The sequence below is a fragment of the Calonectris borealis genome, chromosome 3, assembly GCF_964195595.1.
Source record: "Calonectris borealis chromosome 3, bCalBor7.hap1.2, whole genome shotgun sequence".
NCBI lineage: Eukaryota > Metazoa > Chordata > Aves > Procellariiformes > Procellariidae > Calonectris > Calonectris borealis.
Window position 1 is genome coordinate 76,463,073 of NC_134314.1, and position 19,409 is coordinate 76,482,481.

A 19,409-nucleotide genomic window follows, 5' to 3' on the forward strand; every position below is an offset into this window, starting at 1 on the left:
TGGCCATAGAAGCTAATGTATTCAAGGAAAGGAAAGTGACGGTGACAGTAAGGAGAGACAGAGAGAACGCTTTTCCAGTAGTGAAAGTTTTAGTCTGTGAGATGTTCATTTGTTCTGGCTGCTGCCAAATATCAGAAATCAGCAGAAAAAAGTCAGACAGACATATAAGAAGCAGAGAGGTTAGGAAGTGAGCAAACTGAGTGTCATTTATAGTAGAAAAATCTAAAGAATTAACTATTGGGGTTTCTGTGTTGCTGAAAAAAATATCTGGAAAAACAGGGACCCTGCAATTGCCTTTAACAGAGCTGTGAAGAGCATTAATGTCATAGAGAATCTGACAGCAGCCTTTACTGAAGACGATTAAGAGAAAATGCAGTCCTTTTCCCTGCCTTAAAAGTAAGCAGCTGAACAGTGAATTCAGCCGTAAATCCTTAGAAATAGTGCCCAGTTCAGCAGCAGTGGCATTTAGCACACAGAATTGTTTGTACATGAGGGACAACTTTATCGTGTCACTTCTAGGTAGGAGGGCAAAAGCATTCTCCACGTCCTAGATGGAGAGCTTTGGGGAAACCATAGCTAAGCTAAAGGATGGCATACAGCAGAGCGACCCGGTGGGCAGCTTTGAGTCCTGCCCCAGTGTCCCAGCACGTAGTGCCCAGCAGTAGCACCGCTTTGGGAAATGGTTCAGCAAAACCACTGCGGTGATCTACTGTAGCCTTCTCCCTGGTTCTGTTAGTGGGAGCACATGTCCTGCATGCAACCTTGCCCTTTTTGGATTTTGTTATTCTCCTAGTGTACCGCAATCGCCACCCTGCCTGCGAGTGCTAGTCACTCTTTACATGTGGGGCTGCACAACAGAAACGGAGAAGCAGCATATAATACGGCCTGAAATTCAACCTGTATGTCTATTTTTCTTTTTAATTCTGTTTTCTTCTTGGAAGAGTCTATAAGAAAGTGAGTAGCTGTTTGCACTCAGGCTCCTCAAAGACTGGTGCCTGGCAGGTCATGGCTACACTTTTTTGGGTTTAGCAGGCAAGTAGTTCCGATCTCCGCTGCCCCAGATCACAGGACTCAGCTGTGACTGCTGTTCTGGAGCCCATGCAGAGGGAGTGTTGTTGAACTCTTATCAGCCCTTCCTCTCACATGTATTGGTGCAGTTTAACCCTTTCACCACTCTGTTCAAATTGTTTGAGTTACTGGGGAGTCCTTGGATGAGGGTGAGGGCTGTTTGGCAGCAGAATGTAGAAGAGAAAATGAAGACAAGAAGCATAACCACTATTCTACTTCTAGTAAGAAAAGCAGAGGAGAGAATGTGTGGAGAGATTTTGTATTTTACCCAACAATTGCCCAAGTGCCTCCAAAGACCCCAGCAAATGCCTGCTGTTTGTAAGGTGCTGTTCTGGTATTTTTCTACACACTTACAGAATTATATACAATGATCCCTGCAGCAGTGTATTGTTTACTGATGGTTCCAGCTAGTGATGAAATTGGCTGTCTAGAAATGTCACTGAGAGAGGATGAATGTTTATAGCTCCTTGCTTCTATGACAGTTTCAGAAAAGAGGGACAAGCAACCTCCATTTGCCACAGAATGTATATATTGAAATTGCCAGTGCAGTTTCTACTTGTCACTTACATGTAGGTTTATTTCCATGCTTGTTCTTGACTCATTAACTTGCATAAAGGAAGGATGTTCTAGCCAGTTTAATCTTGTTGAAACGAAATGCTAAAAGGGCAAGGCAGCAAATGATGTTGTTCTATTCCTTTCAAGTCTGTGTTGAATGGGATCAGTTCAAGCGCCACTTGAGTCACAACAATATGTCAGTGAGGTGAGAATATCACCTTCTGATTTAGTTTAATATTTTGGCAGATTGTGTGTGTGTGTCTGTGCATGTGTGAGTATGTGTGTTTATGTGTGTGAGTATAACATACAATAACATCTTCTTTGTTTATAAGCAGTTTATGAAAGTGTTTATGATGGTTCCAGTTTAATAGATGTTGTTTAAAAATCCTTTATTCTTTAATCATTTTTATGTCCCTACGCAAAAAGATCTTTCCATTAGATTCCACAGCTTGCATTTGCTGGAGGCAGCATTGGAAAAGTTGCTTGGTTTTTTTTTTTTCCCCTGACTTTCATGTAAATTCCTGAGCTAAGATCAGGAAATTTTGCACTAGAAATCATGGAAAATTTGCTGATCAGCTTTATCGTTTGCTCCCATTATATTTTAACTCAAAGTAAATTTCTGAATGATATGCCATTTACATATGCCATGTGTTCAAAAGACTGTAGCATATCATGTTCTATTTTTGCCAAAGAAAGTGTAGAAATACATGATTCATCACAAACAACTAGGTGGAAGGCGGATGAAAGTGGGGTGAAAACTTAAACAGATGATGCTGTGAGCAACTGGAATTATCTTCATAGGTTTTTTTCCAAATTTGTTTTCAAAGTCTGCAACACCTGCCCTAGTTACAAACTGCACATTAGTCTTGTAACATCTTGTATAAGATAGCTTCTTGAAGAAAATGCACTTCTAGCACTCAGCAATCAGAAGTTTGAAGTGCTGCAGTTGTCTACAGGCTTAAGGCACAGGAAAACAAAAAAATCCAGTGGTACATTTGCAAGTGTGACAGAGTAAGAACGTACAGTGCACCGAAGCAGACCCAAGAAGCACGGACGAAACGAAGAGGATGGTACTTGTGTGCCAAGGATGCAGGGTGCCATCCGATGACAAAGTGCTGGTGTTATTATCAGAATCAGGGTCCAAGTTCCTAACTTATGTGACAATGTATTGACACAGTCCTAGTAGTAATGAGTTGCACTGTAAATATAAAAATAGATTTATTATTTAGACACACCAAAAGACTGGAAAATGCAAAAAGCCTTGCCAGAGGTAGTGTATCACTATGTGCCAAAACCAGGACAGATGACTGATAGAAAATCAAGAATTCCCATGCCATGAGAGAAGAGCTAAAACTGCACTCATTTTCTCAGCTGGAGAAAATAATGCAGGATTTCCAGACTGTATTCTCATCAAAGCTAAAAAAAAAACCCCAAGTCACAAAATGACACCCAGAAAAGACTCAAATAACTGCGGAACCAAGTCAAAGAAGGTTCAGAGAATATTGTAAACTGAAGGCCAAAGAGAGTCTTCAGCCCCTGAAAACATCCTGTAGCAAGAGGATGGACTGTTAATGAATCACATGGATTTCTGGGAAAGAAACATGATCGCTAAATGTGATGCATAGTGACATGAAAATTGTCATATTTATTAGTGTCCAGGGAGAGCTACACTGATGGTCACCCCAAATCTAACCAAACAGTATTGAGAGGTACTCTGACAAGAGCGTCCGAGGAGAACGGCCTTTTTTAAACCTTGAAATCAAGAAAAACAGCCTTTGGTTTACATGAAACAGCAGCAGCATTTCAGTGATAAATGTGCGGGGTTGTTGCGTTCCATAAGGAGTATGCAGCTGCACACGTCTGTGCTACTGCAATCCGTGAATTACAGGCAGACTGTACAAAACCTCTGCAGGCAACGGTATCACCTCGGTTGGCAGACCCCCAGGAGGCACAGTTCAGCATCTACTAGCAAAAGACGGTATCAAACACCTGAAATTTCCATTAGGCAAAGCCTACAGGCTTGAGGAACGGCTTACAAGCACCAAGTGAAACAGGAACAATTTCTGGGTCTAGCCAGTTATTACAGAGAATTTGTGCCAATGTTTTTTGAAGGAACAGCACTACTGGCAGAACTTACAAAAACAACAGTACATGGGGAATAGAAAGCAAGTGCCAGATGGCAGCAAGCCTTTCATGTGCTCCAGGAAACATTGTGTTCAACAGGTTCTGAAAGTATCCATGTTTACTCAGCATAAAACTCAAGAAGAGCCTTTGGGGCTGTATTACCATGGGAGAACTAGGGAGAGATGGGCTGAGTACTATACTTGAGCAGAAAACTTGTGCATCTAGAGAGCGCATTACATTGGTGACAGAGCAAAAGGAGCTCTTTCTGGGTTCACACTTCAGGTTTTTCACCAACTCTGTCTCACAGGTTGATTAAGTGAGGTGAATGGTAACAACAGGCCACAGAAGTGGTTGTAGCCTGAAAGATGCTCCCCTGTAACAGCCTGTTACATGTTCAGCTGATCGCCCAGGAAAAAGTGGAAGAGACTCACCACCACCTCCAGCTCCTCTGGGTCAGAGCACAGAGGTCTGTGATAGTGTGAGAAACTTCACGCTAAGGACCATGTCCTTTAAAAAGGTGGCCTGTTCCTATGGCTGCTCTGGGGGTACACAACCAAGGGCAGACTGGATGGAAGGAGAGCAGGAGCTCAGAGAGGGGGACAATATTCAGGATCTGGAAGGAATCCAAGCAAAAGATGCTGTCAGGAAAGACTGGGTTAAAGAACAGCTATTCAAACAGTATCATGATGAGCAAAGAAGATTGATAAGTGGGTCATAATGGAAACCATAAAGAATTGATAGAGAAGATCAAGGAGTGAGTAGAAAGTCTGCAAATATTTTATATTTTTTTAACTCTAGCTTTTTTAAAAATCCCAAGATGGGTTTATAGAGCCTGATCTCTGTAGAGTTTGTTGTAGCAATAATAAAGTACCTAAATACTAGATATAGATTTATAATATATTTTAAATCAGGCAAACAATTGGAAGACTAAAAAAATACAGAAATCCTTGTTCAGATTACAGGTCTGTAGGAGGTTTACATTTCTTCTGCTATTAAGTCAACACATATACTGTTTGGAAGTGGTATGTTTTTAAGCGATACACAGAAAATTGGAACAACAGCTGAAAATGCTGGAACTAGCTTTGGTAACTGACTTGAAGTCAATGGGACAGGTGGGTTTCTGTTGATTTCTGATGCTGCTGGAACACGTCCCACTCAGCAATTTCCTTTGGTCACTGCAGTACTGCTTGAAGAGCCTTTCTTCTAACCCACCCTTTCCTGACAGCTTCAACAGCAGTCCTTTTCCATTGCTCTGGCTGGCAACCTGCTCTGGCCAGGTTCCGTGGCTCTGGGAGGCTTGACTAACCTGGGGGGCTCTGGGAGGCTTGACTAACCTGGGGGTGCCCTTTCCTTCTCCACCTCCCTGCCGCAGAGCGCACAGGAGCACGAGCTGCCAGGCCTACCACTGCCCTGGCACCCAGCTTCACTTCTCCAGCCCTCTGAGACATCCTTGCCTCTTCTGGAACTAAACTGAAAGAGCAGTTTATTTTAATTCCTGACCTCTATGTCAGGGCTGAACTGTTGGTGTCACAAGTGAGAGCAGGATTTCTGCGCAAGTGCCTCACAAACATGTTAACTGTACCATAGGCCATCCAACACACCGCTTTGCCTGCTGGGGTGGATAGTGGGTTTTTCCATGCACAGCGCAGCACAAAGCTCTGCTTGGGTGGTGAGAGTGGGGGGGAATTAGCCCCAAGAAGAAGGAACCCCACCAGGCCTTCATCCAGCTCAGGCACAATCTAGCTTGGCCTTTTCTTACCCGAGGCAGCGGCTGGGTTTGGTTGCTACTTTCTTATTCCTGGAACAGCAACAGAAAGGGGAGCAGATGCCAGTGATGGGTATAAGGACAGGCCTGATTTGGGATAAAGTTTCTTGCACGGGGAAGACCTCGTACACAGAGACAGGCTAGCTGCTTGCGTGTACAGAGGAGAAAAGCAGGTGTCTGAACAAAGAGGAAGCCACTTTCATGAATTGGAACATGTCTCAAAAGAGAGGGGTGAAGTAGGAACCTTATAGCTGCTGCCACATGCAACATGGTTGACTTACCCAGGCACAACACAGACCGACCGACCAACAGTAATGATTGGTCAACTTGGCTATTTCTTTGCAATAACTACTTATGCTCAGCCAGTAATGATATTTATTTAAGATTCTTATGAATTATTACAATTTTAAAACCTTATTTGGAATGCTGTTTCTGACACAGGGACGGCTTTCCAGAAAAGCCAGAAATCTGCATCCAGATTCAGTGGGCAACCATTGCATTCTTGATCCAAGAAACAAAACTAGGAATTCGGACAAAAACAGGCTTTACTGGCTGGGTACAGTCCAGTCCCCAAGAGGTGACTCCATATTGGACAAATCTGTCCTTATCTTGGCAGACCAGAGGTCCTCCAACTTCAGCCTAGGGAGGAGAAGAGAGAATAAGGTGACACCTTTAGCGATGGAGACACTAGACATGCAAACAGCAAAATACTGTCAGGAATAATATTGTGGTAACTCTGAAGGCCTCAAAATATGATTGAGGCAAGGGCTGTAGAGAGAGGGAGAGTGTTTTATTAGACCTGCTAGAGTAAAAAAATTGGGGGGAAAAAGTTGTTTCCAAGCATCCAGGCCATTTCTTTGATCTGAAGAAGAGAGACCCAACCACCAATCATGGATGTGGGAATGTTTCCAGATCACTGTGAAGCCAATTACACAAAAAAAGGAAGTTTCTCAATTTTCTACATCCTCTGACCTACTTGATCCTGGACAAGATTAATATAATTGTTATAATGCTGTTTATTAAAATCCAGGCATGGCAGAAGGTGAATGCCTATGTCCAGTGATTTGTGTGCCTGTCAATGAATGCACTGTCCGCACTCTCAAAGACATCATTTGCACTGGCAGTCTTGAAACCCTGCTTAGACAGACCAGCATTTGCTTTCTGACTCTGTCATCAGGTAGCTATCAGCTTTTTATTGAAAAGCTCCCAACACGATACCCTCCATTAAGAAAACCACATTTTAAAAGTCTTTTCATATACTTGTGAAAATTAGAAAACTGGAAGCACTTCAAGCTTTGTTTAATCAAGGGATTAAATAAAGACATGGTACAACTCCAGGCTGCACCAGAAACAGTCACTGGTTTCCCCTCTGTCTCTAGGAACAAAGGAAAGTCTAGGTGCTATATCACAGGCTTTATTTCAGGTGGGATGGCGTATTCACAACACTAGGCTACTATGAGTAGGATATGTCAGCATGCAGTTCTGAAAGGAAGGCGAAATTACCCTACGCAATTTCCCTGCTATTCTGGTTGATTGTGTGAGTGAAGAAAAAATCCTACGTATACCTCAGTTCTTATGCTTCATGCAGAAGCCTTGAATTGCTGAAGCTATTTCTGAACCTTGAAAGTACGAATTGTCATTTGACCTGCTTGCACTCAAAGCTAGATTATTCTTACCTCGCAGTTATCTATGCTTCCAAAAGTAAATCCACCACAAAATTCATGATTTTTGACACTTCCATTCAGAAATTCAGGGCGATTACATATTCTATTTTCAAGCACGGGGAATTCAACATCTTTTAATCTGTTGTCTGTATCGGTACCTTTATGAACAACCAAGAAAATATAACAGTTATAAATGGTAGCCTGGGCATTGTGCTCCAGTGAAGCCTCAGTAATGAAAGGACCGGGATCCATCTCCAGCTCTCCTATATCTCTAAGCTCCTTGAAGGACCTTATTAAATCTTTCACTTTTTTGTGCTTGGAACATACCTACCCTCAATAAGCAGAAGTTATTCTTCTTTGCAAAGTGTTACAAAATAAATAAAAACAGATGCTTGGTATTCTGAGCCATTGTGCCGGTTTGTAGGCTTTTATTATGGTGCAGTAGCACCATATGGCTTGTTTCAGGGGGAGAAATGTTAGCCTGGATTCACTTTACATTATTTGAACTCTTTCGAGCCTACAGATAGTGTTTTCTAGATAAGGAGAATTTTCCTGAAGCCAAGGTTGAATGTTCCCAAAACACAGTTTATTTAGATGTGGGGCTCTGGCTCTGCTCCCCCTCCCCTACTGATTTCATGAACTACTTGCATGACATGGCAGGACCCTCTTTCCCACTGCCTAAATGCAACAACGGTCTGTTGATTTTTCCATCCTAATGCACTTCCAGAAGAAATCTCGCCTGTACCAGTTTTTTGTGGCTGTGATCACTAGAACATAGGAAACAGCTGCCACCATGTGGCAAGCTGAACAAAAAAAGAAAAAAATGCAAGGTAAGAAAGGGAAAAAAGGTGAGAGGGAAGCCAGACTATGCTGGAGAAAAGTGTTTCTTGATAATGCTGATGAGTTACACTAATAGTAGTGTGATTATTCTTAAGCATTATTTTCATAGCATCAGTTTTGTAGCTAAATGACACAAGAAGGGGAAAAAGGTACTGCAAGCTATGTGGAAGGTTTTTATGGTGAAACTCAGAGGCAGGGACATGTTCTGTTCAATTTTATTTTTTTTTTCAATTCTGTGGATGCACACACATAGAAGAATCCATTGGCTTCGTTTTACAGGTTGAATATTAATAAGGTGCTGTCTGGCAAATGGGGTGGGAAGGACATCCCTTACGTGTAGCTCAGCAAGGCCAAAAGCGTGTATGTGGGAGCCGGTTCTGAATGAGGGCAGATGCCAGCATCACTGCTGGAAGCCGCAGGGACAAGGAATCACCTCCTGCTGTGGCAAAAGTGGGTCAAAGAGGGCTGGGTACTCTCAACCCTCGGCACAGGTGGAGTGAGAGGTAGGGAGCAGGAGACCACGTAGGTCAGTTTTTAATGCTAGACTGTGAAAAAAATTCAGGTAAGGGTTTTACTGCCATTAAAAACCTTCAGCTTGAACTCATTTTGCCCGTGCCCCAAAGGTGTCTGGATCTGAGCAAGCTCTGACTCAAAGGCTTCACGGTTCCCGGGGTGCCATCTTACCTCAGGGGGGAAAAATGAGGGGGGAAAAGTCAAGCTCAGATAGAAAGAAATGAAAAGAATAATGTTGCCTGATGACCTCTGACTTAGTTAAATTTTAAGTAAAATGTGTTTTTCGGGTCCCATGAGTGCACATATTTTGGGACAGGATTTGAAAACCTGCCTAAGTTTTCAACCGCACCGAATATGCTTTACCTCTTGTTTTTCCCCAGGCAGTTAGAAAACATACTGTGTTTCTTTCTACCATCAGACTGGTTTCAGGCAGACAAACTGGTTTTACATGGTCAGTAATTGTTACAGGACTGGAAAACAAACAAAAAATAATTAAAAGATCCTTAGAAAAATTATCATCAGATTGTTCAGTCTTCATAGAAGGCTCTGCATGGAAATGGCGTGGGGAAGGGTGGAGAAGCTGACAGTGCCTTAAAACTGTATAGATGGTTGTAAGATGGTGCCTAGTCACTCAGTGAAAAAAGAGGTTACTTACAGGAACTGAAAGTCTCTGGGATGTGTTTGTGGGCACAGTCACAGTGTGAGTGTGTTTGCAGCATAGTGCTAGAGCTCTGATCTCTGGTTACCCCTGCGGTGTGTATAGGAACATGCACAAGCCCAAGCCCAGCCCCTAGCAAGCCTTGCAGGTGGTGTGAGCCTGACTTCTCTCAGATCCTCCCTGCCTCAGAGGTCGTGGACATTTTCAGGGATTTCACAGGAGGAGGGAAGGGTGGATGAATGAATAAATAAGCAGACACAGCTGAAGTTGCAGAAAATTCCTTTCTCCTCTGGTTACGTGGGTGATATAACTGTGGGTGACATCATGCTATATCTCACACATTACTAAGTCTCGTACTTCAATAAAGTAAATACCAAAATAAAACTCTTCCTCATCACAACATTGTGCCTGGAGGCTTCAGCACTGGAATTAAGCTTGATGTGGAGTGGACAGGGCCCTGGGAAGCAGTTCTGCAGAAGATGAAAACATTGCATAGGGTGGTCTTTGCTTTGGACTGTCTGAGCCCTTATTGACTTTCAGATACAGGTGTGAAAAGATGAGGTGGCTTCTGGAAGGCATATCACCCTAGGAGTCAGACAAATGCAAACAGTTTTGGTACAGTGAAAGTATGTCTGAACAAGCTGTTAAATGAGATCTACCACTGTCAGGAACCTACTCTGTGAAGGTTAGTTCTGATTATGAAAGAGAGTAAAAGGACCTGAATAACTCCAGATATTCGGTCAGGGTAAAATGAACCTTTATAATCTCTTTTCAGGCCCGGAATGATTTTCAAAGTATGTGATGTAATAGCTAGTGAGGTCTTCAATGTCTCATTAAAGGGAACTAACAAATCCCCCTGTTTCTAATCAGGACATGCCAGGGCCATGAGCCCCAAGAAAATTCAAGAGGATGAAAGACCCCGAACTGACTCTGACCTATCTTAAAATAAAGATCTCTCCAACACAAAAATCTGAATGAAACATGAACGCAGCAGTCCAGGAGGGTAGGAGGTGCTAACCAGCTCCTCTGCTGAAGCTACAGTTGTGCCAATGCCATTACCATAATTTTGAACTCTATCCTTCAGCCCTCTGAAGTCCAAAATGGTGATCTCAAACCTCCACTCTCACATGGTTCCATGAAATTAATCCTGCGTCAGTTCTTTTCCCTATAAGAATGGAAGTCAGTTCTGCAGCTTCCAAAACTAGTTCATTCACTTCTCAAGTCCATTTTTATTGAAAGAATTCCTGAAAATTGATAGACAAGAGGAGATTAAAGTGAGAAAGCTCAGATTGGTGGGGTTTTTTCTTGGTTTCTCTAGGTTTCTAGGTTTTCTTTTGTAGGTTTCTCTAGGTTTCTAGTGCTGTTCCTCTAGGACCTTTATCTTCAAGGTTGTATTTAGCACCTCAGGTCTAATTCCACTGGTAGTATGGCCCTCACAGCAACTCTGGCTCCTGTCTGGCCTGCTGGTGTGACAGTAGCCAGGCAAACATTTTTGAACTACAGCAATAGAGCATTGCATCTTCTGCTTCCCCAACACCAAGAAGTTAACTTTGTTTCTACCTATGCTCCTGTTCTGCACCAATGAAATTCTACATTCATCCTAAGATGAGACAGCACCTAAAAAACCTGTTAGCACACAAGGAACTGGCCTTCGAATGGGATTGAAACAAACACAGGGTGAACACTGGCACCTTCTCAGAGGCCTCTGATGTCCGGGTAGGTAAATGAACAGGAGAGCAGGAACAAGAACTCAGAAGATATATCAGAATATGGACGACATGACATTGAAATGGAAGTATAAAGTCCCAGACAGCACACATCTGCTCAGGAGCATGGCACATAATTCACCTGGGACTAGACTTCTACTGAAACCAGTGGTCCTCCTCAATAGATCAGCCCTCCTTTGGGATGATTTTGGTCAAGATCTTCACAGACCTGCATCAGTTCTCTGACAAGTCTTGTCTGTTGCCACAAAATGCAGGTATAGGAGTAGCAACCAGTGTTCTCACATCATGGGTGATCTGTTTTATGAACAGACAGTGAAGATTTGGAAATAATAAGGTCCATGAAGAAAGCTGAAGACAAATGTAAAGAAGGAATTTAATGAAGTTGAAAACAAGCAAAATTGATCTAAGCCAGATCTAAGCCAGAAACTGAGGGATATGGTGTCCATATCTGCTATTTATGGCATCTCACATGCAGAATGTGCTCAGATGGTGAGTGCTGCTGATGCAAAACTGACTACAGTGCTATAGCAAGCATGTATCTACAGTGCAAATGTACATAGAGCACCCAATGAAAGAGGAATTGAATGACATAGTTACAAGCACTAGCAAGAGTAAAACTGGTGGAGCATGAGTTCCTTCTACTCACCTGAAGTCAGTGGGATTTTGATTAATCAAGCACCAGAGAACGTGAGTTGAAATTTAAGTGAAATTGTTCTACGTTCATTAGAGCTGTATGGTGAATTTTTAAAAAGAAATGTCCTCTCAGATCAAACATGAGCTTTTCATGATCTTTAATCCACGTGTGGTGAGTGTAAGAACAAGAGGGAAACCAATGAGTAAGTAGAAAAGTTTCAGAAACATTCCAAAAGGGAACAAAAAACATTGAAATAACTGCACACATTTCAGAGCAGACTGCTCAGACATCTAAGCAAGGCACAAAAGAGGGCTTCAGGCAATTACAGTTATGCACAGGATTTTTCACTGTATCACAAGCAGGATCTGGTTTTACTGAGTTGTTGGCCAAGTCTGCAGCTCATGAAACATGGATGTGGTCTGGCCTGGAGCACTGCCAGGGAAACTGGACCCTTCTACTTGTTCCCTGCAGAAGCTGTGGTGCCTCCTGGCCAAAACTTCAGTTGGACCTCACAACCCTCAGGGCTGAGCAGGAAAAACCTCCAAGCAGATCCCCCAGACACAACTCCACTTTGGTTTGCCTCCACCCTCCCTGCTTCAGTGGAGCTGCCACTTAGTGGGTGGCAATCCCTCCCATCCTAACTGGTCCTTACCCTTCCTAAACTGTGTAAGAAGCTCACATGCCTTCTGCCAGTGGGGGCATTCAGCAGGAGAGATGCTCAGGGTTTACCCTTGAACAGATGCCTATGCTAACACTTGAAGGGACTCTCACACTCTCTCATACCATCCCACAACCACCCGCGAGAGCTAACTCCAGGCCAAGCTAACTCGTGACTTCAGAGTAAAGGTGTTAGGGGTGGAAAACTTGGAATGAAATGGTACCTGTTCAACTTCAGCAGAGCAATGTCTGCTCCACTTGGTTCCTTTAATACTCTCTGAACACTTTGAATTTGCAGGGGTGGCTCTGCTGCGTTGAGATTCTGTATCCCAAGAAACACCCTGTAGGAAGAAGGCTCTGTTGACCTGGAAGAAATGACAGCGGCAAGGTTATACATCCATACTTGTAATCAGGAATGTCACTCTTACAAAATTCAGTGATTTCCCTGGAGAACTGCAATTAACAAGATGGTCAGGCTGCTGCTTCTGACCATAGATGCCTGCATTTATTCTTGGGGAGGAGGGAAATGTGGGGTTTTTTAAACAGTTTGATTTCTATGATCATGAAAAAATAAATAATGTGGCACCTTCTTGCAGTGTTCACAACTCCTAAAGCCCTAAGGGTCAGCTGCTAGCCACAGTTTTTCCAAGTGCAATTACCACCAGCACATCATTAGCACCCTTTTCGGCATGCTTTGGGTAGGGGAGAGGGCAGACGACAGAAGTAACCTCTGTTGTGCTCTGCTGCTGTTTGATTGAGACAGGAGCAGAAGATAAAAACCAGCTTGCTGGCAAGAAAGAGAGGAAATAAGAAGTAAAGAAAGTGCCTTATTGGGTACATCTTGCTCCTTTGTTGATTTTCTCATACAGATTAAGAAATGCCTGTCACTTGTTCTAGCGGATACTCACTCTTGCAAGCACTGAGCCGCAGTAAGGACCCACTGTGGATGTATCAGAGTGCCAGCACAATGGTGCACGTTGGTACTAGAATAAAGACAATCACATTCATTTAAGACTGCATAGTCAGTTCTCCACCATCCATGCCGTGCACAATGGGAAATATTAGCAAACTAGCAATATACCCCTTATTCAAACCTTTTACTAGTCATAGTTTGTCTTTTGCCAATGGCAAGAGAAATCAAATGCAGATTTTCAAAGGACAAACTTTATTTGCTCCAGAACATCAGAGACATGAAAAGAAATTTGACACCCAGGTGAAATTTTTGCAACAGGGCACTCTTGCTTTCAGGAATTTAATAAAAATAATTACATTTCCTAACAATGTCACTTGTGATGTAATGGGTTTGTCCTGATTAGCAATTAATAAAAGAATACATACTTCTGATTTGTGGGGTGGCTTTGGACTAGTTCTTTAAATAAACCTTACTAGGGACTTTTAACTTTTTGTGGGATAATATTTATTATGGTGATTGTCAACAACTCTATAGAAATTTTCATTAGCCTTTTTGTAAGCACTTCTTCATCTCCTGTTCAGCTACTCTCATTGTGACTGTGGAAATGCTATGCATAATTGTTTTTTTATAGTGAGAGATGATGGTCTTCCTATGGCTTCTAACACAACTAGGGTGGTCACAGCATCAATTTACATTTGAACCAGCTTGCATGCTGGGATGATTAAAATCCAAAATTCATTGCAGGTTGTTGCTATATTCCTGGGCTTAAATCCCCCACTGCAGAACACAATTAACTGTCATTATCCTCAGTGGGAATTATTCCTTCCCCATTTCAGTAAACAAAGATGTACTTAATGTCTGCAGTTCAAGTTTGCCCTCTAGAGATTCAGGAGAAAGTGAGGAGTTTGGGATTAATGATCCAATAAGTAGCTATCTGTGGACATTATGAATAATTAAAAAAAAATTTTATTTTACTTGCTAAGGCATTTTATATAGAAACCAAGGCCAGTCTCCAGTCTGGAATACCAGTACCTTGTCCTGAGACTGACGTGCCACGGCCAAGACCCTGGAGATGCGTCACACATGCTATATTGCTCACAGGCTCGCTCACTCCTCATTGGGACTTTTCCACAGTCATGCTCAGAAGAAGCTACAGAATAAGAAAAGCTACAATGGAGAATTTTAAAGCAGTTCTGTAATGCCATCCACAGTGCAATCAGATGAAAACAGAAAGGCATAAGACATTTTTTTCATCTTCCTTAGGCTTTCACTCTTTATGTTGGTTAATAGAAATTAAGGGTAAAGGAACAACCAGAAACTTTAGACTCCATTATATTATCATTACCTTGAGCATTTAAACCTGGGGCTAATATATCACATTTGACATGACAAAATATTAATTTACCTGGAAAAAATTGTTAATTTACCTGGAAAAAATTGTTAACTAATTGTTAACCAAGTATTTGGATATAATCAGATAACAGAAGTAAAACTACAATGAGCCCCACCCCCAAAAGGAAATCTGTAGGGAAGTTGAAGGGAAAAGAAAGCTAAAGAAAGTGGAAAAAGCTGAAGGGAAAAGAGAGCTGAAGAAAGTGGAAGAGTTTAGGCAATAATAACAATTTCTAAATTCTTTAAAACATTACAGTCTACACCTTGGTTGAGTCCAAACCAATCCCTAGATTATAAATAAAATTGAGTCACTGTACCCACTGTCATAAAATTTTCCAATTTTGCCCTCACACTGCTCACTCTACTTTCTTGTTAATCCAAATCTCTCTGAACTTTTTAAAATAGATTGAGCTTGGGTGCTCAGTAAGGACCTAGGTAACTCTTTCCAGAGCTGCATATGGTGCTACGGATGTTAAATTTGTTGGTTCCGGTATGAGACAATTAATGAAGTGATCAAAGGCAAGAGACTGTAAGGTTCCCCTACACCTTAATTTAAAAATCTAGTATTGAAAGGCTGTTTTGAAAAGAGATCAGATCTCAAAGTGAAGCTCTACCACAGCAGTTTCAGGGAGCAAGTTTTTACAACTGTGGTATGTGTTATTTGTATACCATTCCTTATTCTTTTTGCCTGCACAGCTCTTAGCTCAGGTTGACAAAATTAATGTGTACAATGATAATGCATTGCTGCTTAGAGGAACAGATTAGATGGCCAGCATGAAGAATATCACATACTCCTGAGGGAGTGACCACTCTTCACTATTTTCTATTGCAACATTGTCCAACAGAGCAGGGATCTGGCCTCTAGACGTTTCTGTAGTAAAAATATTACATGAGATGAAGAAGAAATAGACTTTCCATATCCCTGCCAGATACATTAGAAAAAAAAATTCTGTCAAAATGCAGGCAAGGAAGGGAAGAGCAAAGCAAATGAGATGACTGCCAGGTGTGCCAAGCAGTGCTCCCAGTACATTACAGCTGTTACTGATGCCCACTGCCAGGGCACCACAGAAGATGAAATCTCTTTTGCTGCTGAATTTTTCAGCAAACACTACACCTGCTCAGTGTACTGATTACTCTCCCAAAATAGAAAAAAAAGAATTAAGGGAATCTGCATAAAATATCCTGGTCCAAATTCACTCCCTACCCCAAAAGAAAGGCAAAATATCTAGGGACAGATTGTTTTAACATCCAGATCAGAATAAAAATTAAGCCAGCAGAGGATGAAAAGGGTTTCAAAAGATGTCATTTCTGGTGCTTCCAACTAACAGGAAAAGTGTATGAGCAGGTTTTTGAGGCATTAGTCCTGTCACAAAGTGCATGGAAAGACTAGCATGAACATCAAGGAAATCCTCTCTTGTGTTTGAGGAGCCCAGGGAAGGAATACCTCTCTTCACAGCTTCACTGGATATTTCAAATTCAGCTAGCAACTCTGAGTTCTTAGCTTCACTGATGATAAAGAGCACACAGATTATTATCTATGGTTATCTAAACTTTGGCTGACTGTTACAGGTGCCTGATTGTGTCAAACTTCCATACAGATCTAAATTCAAATCTAAAGCTACTGCCTACTGCAATTTTTTATGGTTGGATTGAAAACATTTTGTAGCTACCATAACAAGTTGTATAAAGGGAGGACAGAAAAGTCTTTAAGAATAATTACAGCAGCGTGGGATTTCACAGTACTCCCATTTTTTTTCTGGGTCTGTTGTGAAGCACCAAACACCATTTACATCTCCATCAGGATTCCTGCAATACTGTAATAATTACAAAAACAGAGAATGAAGACTCCAAATGTTAGCCACAGAATGAAGAACTACATGTTTTTAAAAAAGTGTTAAACGAAAACTTTGAATTATTTCCCCCAACTACTTTTCCATTGGATGTTAAATGCTTTCTATTTCCTCTTATCATAGAATTCTTTTTTTCCTGTATCTCAAAACTATTAGGTGAAATTATGATTATGAAAAAATGATAAAATTGCTATAATTTTCTTCATCCAATTAGAGTCACCCTAGCTCTAGTGCTTTTTAAGGCCTCATGAGAAGTAAAGTTTGACATAGGATGACTAAGTGCTTTGCACTAAAACATTTATTGTTCACCTAATCCTTCTTCCTCTAAAGTCAGTGAGAGCAAGTTAGTTCAGCTCCAAGAATTTACCAGAAGCCTGCTTAGTTTGTGACAAACAGCAAAAGGCATCGCTTTGGGGTTTGCAGAAATCAGGGAAGCGCTGTATGATTTCTTCTGCGCTGCTTGCCTGTCAGCGTCAACCCCATGGTGTACCTCTGTGCTTGAAGTACCAATATCCTAGGTAATGTAAAATGCTATTATAGGTCTGGGCTATCAACGTGACGACTTTCAGATACGCTTAACCTGGCCTATAAAGACTGAACATGAAGTGTTTACTGAGGGGTCATGGCAAACAGAGACAATGTTCAATGACGCCAACGGCATTAGCAGCTGTTTACGTTTTTATCCAGGCCTGCTCTTGGATGAGTCACGGGAGTGAAATATTTGTGGCTATGAGGTTTCTGAGAACTCCACTCTTGACAAGTCCTGCCCCTTCCAGTTTTTGCTACCATGCCGCGATAGTCTTTACCATTACCGTTAATGCAGTCTGTGAAAAAAGAGGAAAAGGAAATTATTGTTAGCTGCTGAATCTGTATGTGGTGGTGGTAAGCAGAAACAAGGCAGATTAAGTACCTTTAGGACTTGCACACTCTCTAGTGGCTACAGGAGACAGAAAGACAAAAATGTACCCTGTGATGTGGTCTCTTAGTTTGTCAAGATGGATGTCTTCCTGGATGTACAGAGTAACTGAATTGGAAAAAATTTCAAGGAACTTCAGGCTAAACATTTTCTGTAATATATTGCAAATATCTGAAAAGACTCCAAGATTTTTGCCAAGTTGGTGTCAGTAAGCACCTTCCATGAGAGAAGCGTATTTCAGAGATAGCAGCCCATTACACTGAGAGAGCAATTGTTGCTTCCGAGGACAATGCTTCAGGTACTTTCTTCTGCTGTCCCTGAGTAAGAGTACACAGCTCCATTTAGGAATGTATCCTTTGTCCAACCCTGCCACCTTCCTTTGCAAAGTCAATAATCCGTGGAAAGCTCTACTATACATTCAGAAAAGTCACACCACTTCGACCAACATGGACTATTAATTAAGGAAGCAATGAAGCAGCATAGAGCAAAAACCTGTTTCTCTTGGAGCATACATTTTGCAAAATATGGTTGCCTATGAACAATACAGGGTCAATCTCCTGAAAGCATAAAGCACAGCAGCAGCAAAATTCCTATAACAGCAACATTCACTGTGATCGTATTTCAATAGCACACAGCTACAGAAACACTGGGAATTTTGTCTGTTTTCCTCATTTCCCTATATGAAAAAGATATCCTACAGAATGCACTGTAAAATTACATAGGCTAGAGGATATGAGCTGACTAAAGAGTACTTGCTGCAAAATTCAACAGTACAGACTTGAAAGCTGTAGGAGGTATGTGTCTGTTATGTTGTCGCACTACTCAAGAATAATTTTGATAGATTACTATTTCCTTTACCCACAGACTCTACAGGAGGTGACACTTATAGCCAGCTGTTACCTGATGTGGTGGGTGTAGTCAGGCCAACGTTTTGTGCTGTTGTTGCAGGCGGGTCATTTGGTGCAGGCTCTTGTGTGTGATCATCACACCTCTTGAGGTTGCAGTACTCCCATGTCATGCTGGGGTCAGTGGTGAAACACCATGGACTGTTATCACCATCTGGGTTTCTACAATAGTTGTCCCTCAAATCCCTGCAAAAATAAGTACAAAAGTCACACTGCATAAGACTGAAAGTAATCATAGAATATCTTGCAAGAAAGATGTTGATCTGTACTACGTAGAGATAAATACATTTATTAATTTTTTACTTCTTACTAGATATCCTATTACCAGCAAACACATTTATGGCTGTGATACGAGCGGAGAGTTATATTTCACATGTACATCAGAGTCATAAATATATTTATAAATAAGGAAACATAATTCAACTACTGGCTTAAATTCTGGCTGTAATATGTCAATGTGCTGCGTAGCCAAATAAATGCCCGATATGCCAATAATTTAATTTCTAAATACATATGTATAAGCATACACAATTGTGTGAATGTGTGAATTAGTAATAAATATGCAGGAAGATCCATACTGTTGGTAGGCAATTATGCTTTACCAACATTTTTATTTTTAAATGTCAAAGGGTTCTTTCTCGTATTCAGAAGAATGGCAAATAAATACTTGTTGAAGTGATCCGCCCCACCCCCAAAAAAACCACCTCTACTGAATTCAGTGGGAGCACTCCCATGCCTGTGCTTGCTGGGGCAGGGGGCAGTAGGATTCCTTTCTTTAATATTTCGCAGAGTTGCAATATTTTCCCATCCTGAATCACAGCACAGTCACAGAATAAAAAACCTGAAATGCTTTTTTTCAAATATGCCAGAATACATTAATTCCACATTTTCACAGCTTGATTTCAATTTTTTTAAATGTTTGTGAAAAACAGCATGCCCTCTGAGGATGTTCCAGTTTCAATACATCAGTATTTTTGATACCAAAATATGACTGAAAATTAAAAAAAAAAAATTATTTAGGGTGACATCATAAAAAAGGCAAAAAAATAAAGTATCAACCTTCCTGCTTATACTTGTAAACTACCAAGCAATGATGGATTTCCTCGCAATTGTCATCTTGTTGCTTTTCTACACTTATTAACAACTGGCACATTAGTAATTATGATTAGCTCTCTAAGTCATCACTGGTTCAGTTTTGCTACTCTGAAGAAGATAAATCGGAGGGGGA

The 19,409-nt window shown here is 41.4% G+C and overlaps 1 protein-coding gene across 1 annotated transcript in view; it reads right to left on the minus strand.

The window, feature by feature from the left end:
- Positions 1 to 5,864: 5,864 nt before the first annotated feature.
- LOC142080591 (plasminogen-like) overlaps positions 5,865 to 19,409 on the minus strand; it is a 30,569-nt gene continuing 17,024 nt past the window's right edge. The window contains exons 11-19 of the mRNA XM_075146289.1: positions 18,177 to 18,367; positions 17,036 to 17,184; positions 16,231 to 16,324; positions 14,151 to 14,268; positions 13,114 to 13,188; positions 12,430 to 12,570; positions 8,893 to 8,999; positions 7,189 to 7,334; positions 5,865 to 6,151 (exon numbers count right to left, since the gene is read on the minus strand). Of these exons, the coding sequence (XP_075002390.1) occupies positions 5,993 to 6,151; positions 7,189 to 7,334; positions 8,893 to 8,999; positions 12,430 to 12,570; positions 13,114 to 13,188; positions 14,151 to 14,268; positions 16,231 to 16,324; positions 17,036 to 17,184; positions 18,177 to 18,367 (1,180 nt within the window). The 3' untranslated portion in view covers positions 5,865 to 5,992. The remainder of the gene's footprint in view (positions 6,152 to 7,188; positions 7,335 to 8,892; positions 9,000 to 12,429; positions 12,571 to 13,113; positions 13,189 to 14,150; positions 14,269 to 16,230; positions 16,325 to 17,035; positions 17,185 to 18,176; positions 18,368 to 19,409) is intronic.